Below are 13716 nucleotides of genomic sequence, written 5' to 3' on the forward strand. Positions count from 1 at the left end.
TAAAGCAAAATAACTGGGAAAATTTTGAATTAGTCCTCAGATGCCAAAAAAATTTGCATTAATGCGATCTCAAACGGATTCATTAAAAGAAGTTATTACTCCACCACCTGCGTGACATCATTAACCAGCGTGGTTACCATAGTACATTGCAACAATACGGTTTAAAAAATTGGGACAAATTTGCAACAATACAGTTTCGGGAAACAGCACTGACTAGCTAGGCTGCGTTCCAGTCCAAAATTGTCATGCCCTTCACTCACTAACTAACTTCCCTCCGTCTCGTTCACTCGGATGTACGTCTTTGCTTACGTTGCATGAGTGCCCACTACTGGCGGAAACTGCGGCGGGCTGAACTGGAACGTCCTAAGCCCTTGATCACCTGGAATCAGCTAAAGAGTTGATTTATTATTTACATTTTTTTCCCTTTAAGAATTTGTTTAATGCAGCATCCAAATGTATATAGGTGTGTGTCGGTTGTTTTAAATAAAAAAAATATATAATTAATATATCATAGAGTTGTTTGTTGTGGTGGTGATTAGACGAGATTTGTGATGACGTCACAATCGTACTGCATTGTGGGACATATAGGTACCTGAAGTGTACATATGAAGCAGACTCGCTCCCTCGGTCAAAATCGAGGGAACGATGGTCTGTCCATATAAACTTCCCTCGTCCACTTCATGAAGTGGAACGCACTTCAAAATGGCGGCGGGGATTCCCCCGAGGGGAAGTGCTTAGGGAAGTTCGCAAGTGCGTGTCTAAAAGTGGACTGGACCGCAGCACTAGTTGATTTCTTCAATGATGCAATGTACTATGGTAGTTAAGCAGCGAGTCATGTCGTTGAATGGGAAACACACCAAACAACAAATTTAAGTTTTAGCGTGAGACCAGAATACCATAAAAGCGCAGATGGGAGTGGAAATTTCTGCAGATGATCTACAGACAATGTGCAAACTAAAGAACACAGACGAAGTAGCTAATTTCCATTATGACCAGCGCAATCTACCCGTTACATCCACTAGCTGGAGTGCTCCTGATTACCACTAGAGGACATTCCCTAGTCCTTTGCCATTCCATCATGAACTACATTTCCCATAAACCTTTGCCCAGATTTATTATGTTCTGATTACTGCCACCTGTGTCCCATTACCCTTGTTAACTCTGCCTCTATAAGCCCTGTTTATTCAGTCACTCGTTGCAAAGTCTAATATGTGTCACACTGCTTTTTTGGGTGCTCTCTTTAGGTTATGGTTGTGATTCTCATACCCGTTCTTGGATTTTCCTGTTTGCCTGTTTGCCTGTGCCCGAGAGGAGAAAAATGTTTCCCCCTTTTACCACGCCCCTCCTACAGCAACTCTCGCAAAATGGGTTAAGACATGCTTTTTTGGATGTTAATAAATGGCGCAAATACCAGAGAGATGACTAGCGCAATTCTGAGTAAATCACAGTACATTGTTCATTCAAAAACCCTCCTCTCGTAAATTTTGCATCTGAAAGGGAAAACTTCAAAAAAGGTTAGCCGTAAAAATAACTGCCCACGCTTTTTCATAGCTAATGTCTTTAATAAATCCTGACAAAAGAGGGTTTAGGCTGGCGCAAGCTGTTACTAAATCTGGGCTTAAACTAAGTAATTAGTTTTACTTAGTTTTACTTACTTAATTTTTAAGTTTTTCTTTTCAGAAAACAAGACTTTATATCTAATGTCATTTTGCTTCTCAAATAAATGTTTCATGATTTAAGAATGTTTAGGTGTTTTACTGAAAAACAAGAGAAAAATCTTTTTTTTTTGCAGTGTAGAGACTGCTGTGGCATGGCGGAAAAAAACGGTTTAGATCCCTGGATTTGGTGAGCATGCTAAAAACCGCCCGTCTGCAGGCCTGGTTCAGCCAATTCAGTGTTGTTTTTGTCTGCGTGAGTGTTGCTCTCCAATAAATATACATTGGTCATCTGGTTATGTACTGTAGGTTGGCGTGTGTTTGGCAGCTGTAAGCTGTGTGTATCTTTTCATTTGTCAGAACAAGAGGGCTGCAGTTTGTTCTTTCCCCCTCTGTCGGTGTTTCATTTGACGGTTTAAGTCAGGCTGTTTTTTATAGCCCCGTAACGTACATTTCCATGCCGTCGTTAAAGGTAAAGATAGTGGTGGTGCTCGCTGCGTTTGCTCCCTGCTTCACATCGCCGATTGTCTCGTAAAAGTTCTCGCAGGTCATGGCTCTGCCCGGACCCTGGGCGGGCTTCTTTTTGGGCTTCAGCGTGTTACTGGCCAGCTTCTCCCTTTTCCGGTGGGAATCGATGGTGGCGTAAGCCGGGTCCGACTCCAGCGCCGGGCCCCGGGGCCACGTCTTCTCGCCTACAGGTTCGTAGCAGGGCTCCTCTTGGGGGCCGGTCCTCCCCCACACCTCTTCCCCTGTAGCTCCGGCAGCCCTGTCCTCTTCCTGGGGCGCAGCAGAGGCCATCGGCCTGCTCTCCTCCTGGCTCTGACCCTGCTGGTGTCTCCTCTTCAGGGTCTTACAAACGGTAGAGTACATGTCAGAGATCTGAGGACAGAGAGAGAGAGAACCGCAGAATGAGAAACACTCAAGAGTGTGCAAAAGATCAGCTGTGCCAAAGTGGATTTCGTAACAACAACAGTCCTGTGGAGCAGATTCTCAAGTTACAGTTAGAGTGCTGAAGGACTTACCAAAAAACATGAAACACGCCGATTTCAAAGCGCAGAACAAATTTGCAACAACCCTTACAACCCTTAGTGCTCAATTTCCAATTTATTGCTCAGATCCGTATAGCTGTTCACATTGTTGTTTTAAATGTGGCCAATATCAGATTCCAGTGTGAACAGATCAAAGACAAAAAAAATATACAGCGGGGGAAATAAGTACTGAACACGTCATCATTTTTCTCAGTAAATATATTTTCAAAGGTGCTATTGACAAGAAATGTTCACCAGATGTTGGTAACAACCCAAGTAAGCCATACATACAAAGACAAAATAACAAACAAAAATAAGTTCAGAAATTAAGTTATGTGTAATAATGTGAAATGACACAGGGAAAAAGTATTGAACACATGAAGAAAGGGAGGCGCAAAAAGGCATGGAAAGCCAAGACAACTGCTGAAAACTTACAGTAATTAAAAAGCAATCCAGTCCCCTGTCAGTGGAAATTAATAACAGCTGGTTCAGTCCCAAATGATGGCCTACAAAAAGGTCTCATTGCCAAGGTGTCACACAAGACATCTCATGATGGGTAAAAGCAAAGAGCTGTCTCAAGACCTTCGCAACCTAATTGTTGCAAAACATGATGATGGCATTGGTTATAGGCGCCATTCTAAGCTTCTGAATGGTCCAGTGAGCACTTTTGGGGCCATAATACGGAAGTGGAAAGACAATCATTTCACCATAAAGTTGCCTCGACCAGTGCTCCTCGCAAGATTTCTGATAGAGGAGTGAAAAGAATAATCAGAATTCTGAACTTATTTTTGTTTGTTTCTTTGTATGTATGGCTTACTTGGGTTGTTACCAACATCTGGTGAAAATTTCATGTCAATAGCACCTTTGGAAATATATTTACTGAGAAAAATGATGACGTGTTCAATACTTATTTCCCCTGCTGTATAGATGTAGTGTCTGTGACGTCACCCATAGGTTTCTAAAGAGCATTTTTGAAGCCCAAAGTGGGCGGAGCTGGCCGTCGCCATCTTGGCAGCGCGTTACTCCTGGATAACCGAAAATTGGCAAAGAGGCGGGATAAGCTGAGGTGACGTGACGCTAACAGACAGCAGACAAACGACTAGTAGTGACATCAGCGGTAATCCACCTGTCACTCAAGTGGCCACGCCCTTAATTATGCAGAACTTTAAGGCTTAATATTATTTACACGGATGAGTTATAAAAAAATTCACCCCCCTCACAGTTGTCATGAAGGGCAAAATTAGCTATATAGACCAAAACCACTTTTTGCACCAGGCTGTAAACATTTTTTTTTCTGCTGTAAAGTTGGGCATATTAACATGGGGGTCTATGGGATTGACTCTCTTTTGGAGCCTGTCTCTAGCGGTCAGTCGATGAATTGCAGTTTAAGTCACTTCCGTGTTGGATTCAAGAGAGAGACAGGAAGATTGCCGCTTGGAACAGATCATGGTCCTGAACTGACCCGCATGCGCAAAAGAACGATAAAAAGACGTCACGCAGCATGCTGTCATATGGAAATAAACACGGAGGACATGATAAATGATTACATGTTTATTTATAGTGTGATCTGCAACCGAAGCCAGCAAATTTATGTACAGGCAATATAAAAAAAACAAAGACAAGGATGCAAAATAAGAGCTGAGTTTTTAAACATTTAAGAAATGAGCCCTCATGATTTGCTTGTATTTAGAAATGTCACTGTAATACTTATGAGCTCTGACACATCACTATGTCTACCTTTCGCAACCTTTCTTGATAACGTCGGGTATGTAAAATCTTTGAAGTGACTCCCATTAGACGAATGTTGATCTAGAGTGACTTCCGATTACTATTCAGATTATGGTCGCACTGCAAAATCTGACCTGTATCAAATCTAATACCACATATGGAAGTGGCACAAATCAGAATGGAAAAGATCAGATTCCATGTGGATTGAGCTGTTCACACTGTCATGAGTAAAACAGATCTGAGTCACGTGATCAAAAAAAACAAACAATTCGGATTTGGGCCACATGTAGCCTTAGATTATTCACAGCACATGCACCTCTCCTCAACAGGTCCACGATTTGAGGTCTCATTCATGAGCGTTGCACAAATCCTGCAGGACAAGTCCCACGTCAAAGTTTAAATCTCAGATTTAGGGGTTTGTTCAAAGTTTGATCAATAATAACAGTGACAATTGCTTAGCAAAGTAAAAGACAATAGGACAGATAAGAGTTAACACAACCTCTAATATGCCTGAAGATGTAGTATATGTACATAAACGCCCACAGCGGTGAGTGTTTGACGGAGGCATGCGTGGTAACATGACTCTGCTTGCACACAGCAGAAATATGACCCACTTTGGCCCGTGATCGACAGAGCCAGTGTAAACGCTCTTATCTGGCTGCAGAGAGCAGAAGTGTTACCTAACCTGCAGATAAGCCTGTTAAACTTTCACCACAGCAGCGCACCGAAACGGCATTAACACCGCTAACCAGACAGGAGGTAAACGGGTGGGAAGATGTCCATGTGGTCCGTTACAAGTGTGTGTGTGTGTGTGTGTGTGTGTGTGTGTGTGTGTGTGTGTGTGTGTGTGTGTGTGTGTGTGTGTGTGTGTGTGTGTGTGTGTGTGTGTGTGTGTGTGTGTGTGTGTGTGTGTGTGTGTGTGTGTGTGTGTGTGCGCATGCACGCGCTCTGGTAACCTCACATGCCCTCTCTCTGCTAGATGGCATTTAGCACTCCCAGCTCAATGGCGTGTAAAAAATCCCAGTCAAGAGCTCAACTCACATTTTGACCTTTATGACATTGGTGTGTGAAGACTGAGGAGATGTTATGGCATGAATAGAGCTGTGCATGCAAACTGTGTTTGTCATGTTAACACCTCTAACGACACTGCAGCGTTCAGTATTTTAGCCTGTACTGGATAATCTGCAGGCCGTGGCATGAGGCATTGTATGCGTCTGAACTCAGGCATGACTGAACCAGCCGATTTCAAGAAAACCGATGAGTTCGATGTTGTTCGAGACTCCCAGGTGTGTGTGTGTGTGTGTACGCCACGCTGATCTCTTCTCCTTCGTGTCGAGCATTGTTTACCGTGCTGTGCAGCGCTTTGCAGAGCGAGAGGAAATCACAATGACGGGGGTTTCAAAACTCTCTGCAGCTGTTGAGAAAGCCTTGAGAGGTTTTTTCTCCTTCCTCTTGCTCTCTCACTCTCTTTCTTTCCCCTTCATATTGCTTCATTCCCTTGCATTTTCACCCCCCGTTCCCCTCCCCCCCCTCCTCCCCAAACACACACTTTTTTCTCTTCTTACAAATGCAGTCTTCTGAAGCAGCTCAGTTGTATGTCTTGTTGTATGTGTGCGTACACACGTTCTCACTGGTGTGTTTGCACTTGACACAAAAGCACAGTGGCGCTACAGTTCGGAGATTTCAAATTCGTAATTAGTAAGCACATGAGTAATATCAACATAATACTCTGAATATGTTTTTCTATTTAAAACTGATCTTTTAAGTCAAAGACAGTGTCAAAAAATTATATGATCAATAAGTTGTGACAACATGTTTTTACATTTCTTTAACTCATCAAAATGAGTTGAATCGTTTAAAAGTCAGTTTAATGTAATTTAAGTTGAAATTACTTAAACCTCCAAGTTGATATATAATATAATATAATAATTATACATGCCGTTTTTACAACCCGCGACTGGTTTGCCTGTGTTTCTTTTATTATTTTCCTTGGTTGTTAATTCGTTTTACGCACCTATTTCTGCTTAGTTGATTACTCTCCCTTGTATTTAAGCCCTCAGTTTCCTTTGTTTCATTGTCCAGTATTGCTTATGTTAAGCGTGGTTATTTCCTGAGTTTATTCCTGAAGTCTCTAATGTTCACCAAAGCTGCATTATTCCAATCAAAAATACAGTAAAACAGAGTAATACTGTGAAATAGTATTACAATTTACAATAAATGTTTTCTATTTGAATATATTTTCAAATGTATTTTATTCCTGTGACGACAAAGCTAAAGTCTCAGCATAATTACTCCAGTCTTCAGTGTCACATGATCCTTTGATAAATAGAAAGTCGAAAAGAACAGCATTTATTTGAAACAGAAATCTTTTGTACCATCATAAGGGTCTTTACTGTTACTTTTAGTCAAATTAATGTGCCCTTGCTGAATAAAAGTATAAATTTTCTTGTTTTGTTTTTAAAAAAGGAAAAAGAGAGTAATCTTTTAAACAGTGTTGTACAGTATGCCATTTTTTATCTAAAATCATGATGTTCAGAAAGGTCCACAGATGTTATTTGTTGAGTAAATGTGTTAAGAGGGCCGTGTCACGCCCACACACCCACACACCCACCTCGTGACATGAATCTGGGCGTGTCTGGACAAGAGAAGGAATGAGAAGAGCAGAGCGTGGAGAAGTGTATTCAGCTCAACGGTTACAACAGTCCTATCTGAGCCAAAGGAGGTAAAAAAAAAAAGCAAAAAAAAAAACAACAGCTTTGAGATACACTATTGTTCAAAAGTTAGGGGTTGGTAATATTTTTTAAAAGAAGTCTCTTCTGGTCACAAAGGCTGCATTTATTTGATTAAAAAAATACAGTAAAAACACTAATATTCTGAAATATTATTATAATTCAAAAGAACTGTTTTCTATTTGAATATCTATTAAAATGTCATTTATTCCTGTGATCAAAGCTGAATTTTCAGCATCATTACTCCAGTCTTCAGTGTCACGTGATCCTTCAGAAATCATTCTGATATGGTGATTTGATGATCTACAAACATTTCCTATTATTATCAATGATAAAAACAGTTTAATATTTTTGTGGAAACTGGGACATTTATTTAGGCTTCTTTGATGAATAGAATTTTTTTCAAAAACATTAATTTGAAGTAAAATTTTTGTAAAATTATAAATGTTTTTGAATAAAAGTATTCCCAGACAGCAACATAGTGTCGGCCCAGATCCGGGCCACATCTGGTACATGTGGATTCCACATCCGAATCTGGACCGACACTATGTTGCTGTCTGGGTTCATAATAATCATAAAATCATACTGACACCAAACTTTTCAACAGTAATGTATATTTTACAAAAAGTCTAATTTATCAGTCTAAAACTATTATATTACACAGTTTAGTTTTTCTAGTAAATCTTGTTGATATTTAGGTTTCGATATTTCCGATGGAAAACAAGACAAAACTGATGAAGATTATTTTATTTTTATAATGGTCCTTGTAAGTTCCTAATAGGATCTAGTATTCTTCCCTAACCCTTTCCTGTAAACGCTGCTGAATCCATCTTGTAAGTTTTGATTGACCACAGGAAACCGATTAAACACAGGCTGACCCAGAGTGCTCATATTCCTTCCCTCACACCAACCCTGAACTGACAGTCCTCAACAAGCGCCGTCTACAGACCTTTGACCTGACAGTTAGTCATGCCATTCCTAGCCAGCGATAGAGAGAGAGAGAGAGGAGAGGGGGAGGGAGAGGGAGAGTATAAGGCTCAAACTTTCTCTCTCTCCTCTCTAGCCACAATTTATCAGACTGCAACCATCATTCCACTCACTTCCTGTGCCAGAAAACGCTCTTTATTGACGGACAAAGGTCAGACCAAAGAGGTCTGAAATGTATGCGAATGAGTCCTGGATTTTAGGGGTCATATGTCAAAGTCAGCAACCTGAGCCCTTCATGCAAACTTAGACTCAAATGTCCTGACCCCGTCTGCGGTGCTGGGATAGCGAGGGAGACGTTACCTCCACGGCGGTGGGATGGCTGTGTCCGTTCTCCAGCTGAGGAACCCCTGGCACGATGATCTCATCTTCTTCTGGTGGTTTCCAAATGTACTGCTCCCCATTGCCCATGAAGACCGCCTCCTGTTGGACACACGAGGAACACACAGGGTGGTCAGATCCCCTCGAGGGGCTGATAACACACTGAATTTTGTCATCTGAACAGTGGCCAGTCCATTTTTCCGTTAGTGTCCCACAGAAGGAAGGAAGAAAGAAAGTGAAAAGCCATGAACTGTTCTTTTAATTTCATACATATTGGTGTTTGTTTCTACAATGGAAGAGTACTGTGAGTTAATGATTACAGGAGCAGATATTTACGCCACATAAAGAGTCAATGATTAAAGAGGGAAAAAAACACACCTCCTGTATGAATGATTAATACCAGCAACAGATGAATGGCTACAGTGTTTGCCGTTATTTATTTCCCTGGCTGAAGCCACTACCTGCTCTCTGTGGTTCCTCCCTGATGCCTTTAACAAAAAAAACACATGGCGGGACGGGCAGCCAGCCAACAAATCTTACATAATCACCAGGCCCACTGCACTGGAGTGACACATGTGCTGCACAACTGCATTGCATGATCGCTTTTACACACACTTCAATAATATTTACTCTAGATGCAGACTCGGAAATAATGCAGGTCAAACACACACACACACACACACACACACACACACACACACACACACACACACACACACACACACACACACAGTACATATTATTTAACTTTGCTTGAACATTAAGTAAGTAATATATTAAGTAGATTTAGAAAGACAGGTATGTCCCAGGTATGTGTAAACAAGCCATCAATCAACAAACTCGTGACAAAGAAGATTTTTATCTCAATATGTTGCAAACAAATGGCACACACACACACACACACACACACACACACACACACACACACACACACACACACACACACACACACACACACACACACACAGACACACACAAATAAAGACAAGTAGAGCAGCGCTGAGTTAACAAGAAGACATGATCATTATCCGATCATTGTCTGAGTGTTTTCCACTTTAAAGGAACCATCTTTACACATGCTGTTCTGCTCTCTGCAAATCGTATCTGTCCTTGAAAGCCACACACAACATAAACAGGTATCAGCTGACAGACCAACACGAATATGGGTGAAACGCAAACAGAAGCACAGAGTATTAGCTAAAACAACTGACACTGCATCACTTCCATGTATTTTTTTTATCTTTAAAGTATCTTAAATTTTATGTCAACTTGCTTTATACTTTTAAATGAGTTAGATTATGGGCAACATTTTAACACTTGCTAATGTTAATTTCTTGAACCTGTTTTAATCTAAAACATTTAACATCTAAATTTCTGAAAAATGTACCCTATAAAAGTCATCATTCATTCAAATCAGTCATGAAGACTTTAGCTAATGCTTCAGTTTTGGTGAATGTAGGATATTTTTATATGAAACAGCAGTATCTAGTGGTCAAAACATATAACTGCACTAGTAGGCTCTGCATTCAAGTACTTGCCACTTACATCTGTGCAAATGGCAGACAATGCATGGCCTTGGCGTTGCTTAAATGCTCTACTAGTTGAGCTACAGGAACATCAACATTAGAAAGACTTACATTTATGAAGAAAATGTGAGTAGACTACCTTAAAGATGCTAGGGTGTTCTAAGTTGTTAGCATGGCATTAATATGCAATTGCAAAGTTGCTCTGGGGGGTTTGCTAGGGAATTGCCACGCAGTTGCTAAGTTGTTCCGTGAAATATGTAGTGCTTTATTATGTGGTTGCTGGGGTGTTTTGGGTGGTTGATAGGTTGTTGCTACCTTAAGCAGCTGTTAAGTTGTTGCAAGGTTTTAGTGCACTACTAGGTGGTCGCTAGGACATTGCCATGCAGTTTCTAAGTTGTTCTGGAAAGTTTCAAGTGCCTTATTTTGTGGTAGTTGGGAGTGTTTTGGGAGGTTTCTACGGTGTTGCTAGGTAGCCGCTAAGTTGTTTACGTTTTTTAATCTGCCACTATGTGGTTGCTGGGTTGTTCTGGGGTGTGTTTCCCAAAGACAACAATGGTCACAAGTTCTGTCGTTACAAATAGAGTTCAATGGAACTTGCAACCATAGTTGGTTAACCATGCTTTTGTGAAACACAGCCCAGGATTGTTTCTAGGGCATTGCTAAGCAGTTAATAAGTTGTTCTGAGGTTACAGTAAGCTATTGGGTTGCAGGGGTTTTCTGGGTGGTTGCTAGGGTGTTGCTATAAGGTTGCTAAGTTGTTCTGAGAGGGATTTCGGTGCATTACTATGGTTGCTGAGTTGATCCAGTTGCTTGCTAGGGTGTTCTTGTATTTTTGGGGGTACTAAATATAGATCCTACTTCAGAGTAGGGTCTAAACCAGCACAATAGGAACTACCAGTGACATAAGTGTACGCTGATTGGCCGAATGCTTGTGAAATGATGGCAGCTGCCATTTTTAAAAAGCTGTGTAAACACACAGTTTATAGCCTATACTCCACGAACATGTAAAACAGAGGTAGATGGCCAGACACCGAAGTCTGGGCACTTCTCAACCTTTACACTAAGCAAGAAATCCAACGACTTTGAAGGGACCAATAAAAACATGATTACATATTTCTGCAAAGCTAGCGACATTGGGCATCAATCACACGGCAAATGATATAATACTTTTTTGTATACTGTTTACTTTATTTGTTTAACCGTTCTATCCAATAATGTATTAGATAGGACTATTAAACAGACCGTAGAGTAATGAAGATGGAGAATGGGAGCGCTCTGTCAAAATAAAAGTCCCGCACAGGACGTAAGTGGCGGCTTACGTCACTTCAAAGTTCCAACTGGCGGTGCAAATGCAACCAGGAAAATGGTCGTAGGGGATCATTTAGTTCTCTAGGGACACCCCTGGTGGCTAGTACCTATAACTGAGTTCCTATAGGCTAACCACCCGGTGCGAAAGCCCTTCTATACATGGACCAAGTCCCACCTTCAAGGTTTCTGTGGGATTTTGCTGCCCATTTTTGGTTATGAATGTATGTTTTTGACAATAACTGTTTTGGATGTGTGGCTGATCTGTGTCATCACCTTTGGGAAATTGGGTAGGTGAAATGGTTCCACGGTTTTCCTAGGCAAGGTGCTGCTGGAGGACTCGCTGCTGGACACGCTCTGGTGCTCCCTTTCTCCATCCTCCACCACTTCCTCCCTCCTGCCGCGCTCCAGCTTCTTCACCTTCCGTATAGTGGCGTATTCTGCCGTCACCGCCTCTTGACTCACGCCTCCTCTGCTTCCACCTTGGCCATTCCCACTGGACGTCGGGCTGTGGGCTCGACGCTGAATGGGCGTGTTGGTTGACGGCGGGGCAAGGGCAGCAGGCGGAGGAGCTTTATCAGCCCCTTTGATTCCAACGCTCTCATACAGGCCGTCATCTGGTGGCTGGGACGTGGGAGAGGCGCGGCGGGAAACTTCGGAGTAGGTGTGCTCACGTTCCTCGCTGTCAGGTTTGTTGGGAACACGAGGCAGTTGGCGGGCCGGGCTGGGTCGGAGGTCAGAATTGGAGCGGCGGGTATGCAGGAGCAGGAGGTCCATGCTGGCCGGCCGGCTCTTAGGGGCGCCTGTCAATCCGAAAAACACGGATTAAGACGAGAGAGATGGGAAAGATTAATCAGAGGATTAAGACTAAAGACAGTCTGGAGTATTGATATCAGATAAAATAATGAATACGCACATATTACAAAGGGTCATTAAAAATGTCACATTTGACATTACTACAGGGACACACAAGAGGGCAGACCATTACTATTTGATTATCTTGCATTTTCAACACACTCACAAATTGACATATCTTTAAACCTGCATACATACACAACAATGAGTTAAAAGCCAACATGAAACTTCTTTGGCAACTCAGTTTAAAATAAAAATGTGATTTTTTTTCTTCTAAAGCAGTGTTTCCCAACCCTACTCCTGAAGGACCCCCAACACTGCACGTTTTCTTTGTCTCCCTAATCAAACACACCTGATTCAACTCATCAGCTCATTAGAAGAAACTCTAGGACCTGAAATGGGTGTGTCAGAAAGAGGAGACTTTTAAAATGTAAAAGTCTCTTTCTGTAGCTCGATGGCTACAAATGCAACCGGAACCAATCAGCTTGTGCCTTTTAGGTAAGTTAAGGACCCATCAGCCTGCGCCATCTAGAGTTTCATGACAGAACTTGGTATATATTCTTTTTTTGGGTGGGGTTAAGTTGGAATAATGTGGACTGATGAATCCAGCATATTGCAACCAGGAGCACACATTACCTAAGTAAATAGGATCAGTATTGATTTCATGTTGAACTTCACAGAATTGTGACTTTGTTATTCTTCCTATTTTGTGTATCTGTGTACACTAAATGGAGCTGAGTATCCATTGGTCTGGATGTAAAAGATCAGAAGCTAATGTATATAAGGCTTTGAGATGTGTGTGTTCTCTGTCTATAGCTTGACAACTGTCTTTGTCAACATGTTTGTGGCAGTGGGAAGTGGGATCGTGAACTAGTAAACATCTTACCATGACAAGCCTCTGGAGACGTCAGCCTTTGCACGCACTTGCATCGGCCAGTTCATATATGCGTGTGTGTGTGGTAAATGAGTATGTGTGTACATGTGTCATAAAGAGCAGTTAATTCTCTCTCTGTCTCTCTCACCGTTGGCGTTGCAGGGCAGCCTGTGCATGTCATGCAGGCGGGTGTCAGATTTACTCATTGAGTTCAGCTTGGACTGGCGCAGCGCAGCCTGTGATACAAAACATTATCATGTATACGTATGTACATCCATGTCCATAATTACACTGTGTGAATATGTGTGTGTGTGTTCATTTATACTTATTTGCACTCACTGTTTCCAATTTCTGACCCCCTCCGTTGGCTTGGCCATGTTTGCTCTTGCTTTTTCTGCAGACAAAATGAGACAGACTCTTTGTGAGGACAACATAAGATACAACATACAAGCAGAGAAAGTTTTTAATGATTGGAACATCCAATGAGTATATCGCAATACTAGCTCTGTTCCCAAATCGAGTGAGATGCCAACCTAGTTAGTATTTTAAGGATACAAGCTTTGCGGCACCAGGCACGACACAAGTGTGTCTGCTATATTCAGCCCGATGCAGTTATCATTTTCACGTCCTGCGCCACGTTGTTTAAATAGCAAATGCATTTGTGCCCATTTGTGCGCCCATGGGCATGCTGGTCTGAAAACGAGGTGTGTT

The 13716-nt window shown here is 41.8% G+C and overlaps 1 protein-coding gene across 1 annotated transcript in view; it reads right to left on the minus strand.

The window, feature by feature from the left end:
• Positions 1-1546: 1546 nt before the first annotated feature.
• The window catches only part of LOC308702826 (uncharacterized protein), a 51224-nt gene continuing 39054 nt past the window's right edge, over positions 1547-13716 (minus strand). Inside the window, exons 3-7 of the mRNA XM_081385943.1 lie at positions 13345-13399; positions 13154-13241; positions 11553-12079; positions 8428-8547; positions 1547-2534 (exon numbers count right to left, since the gene is read on the minus strand). Coding sequence (XP_081242069.1) covers positions 2088-2534; positions 8428-8547; positions 11553-12079; positions 13154-13241; positions 13345-13399 — 1237 coding nt within the window. The 3' untranslated portion in view covers positions 1547-2087. The remainder of the gene's footprint in view (positions 2535-8427; positions 8548-11552; positions 12080-13153; positions 13242-13344; positions 13400-13716) is intronic.

This window comes from Scardinius erythrophthalmus, assembly GCF_964197995.2.
Source record: "Scardinius erythrophthalmus genome assembly, chromosome: 15".
NCBI lineage: Eukaryota > Metazoa > Chordata > Actinopteri > Cypriniformes > Leuciscidae > Scardinius > Scardinius erythrophthalmus.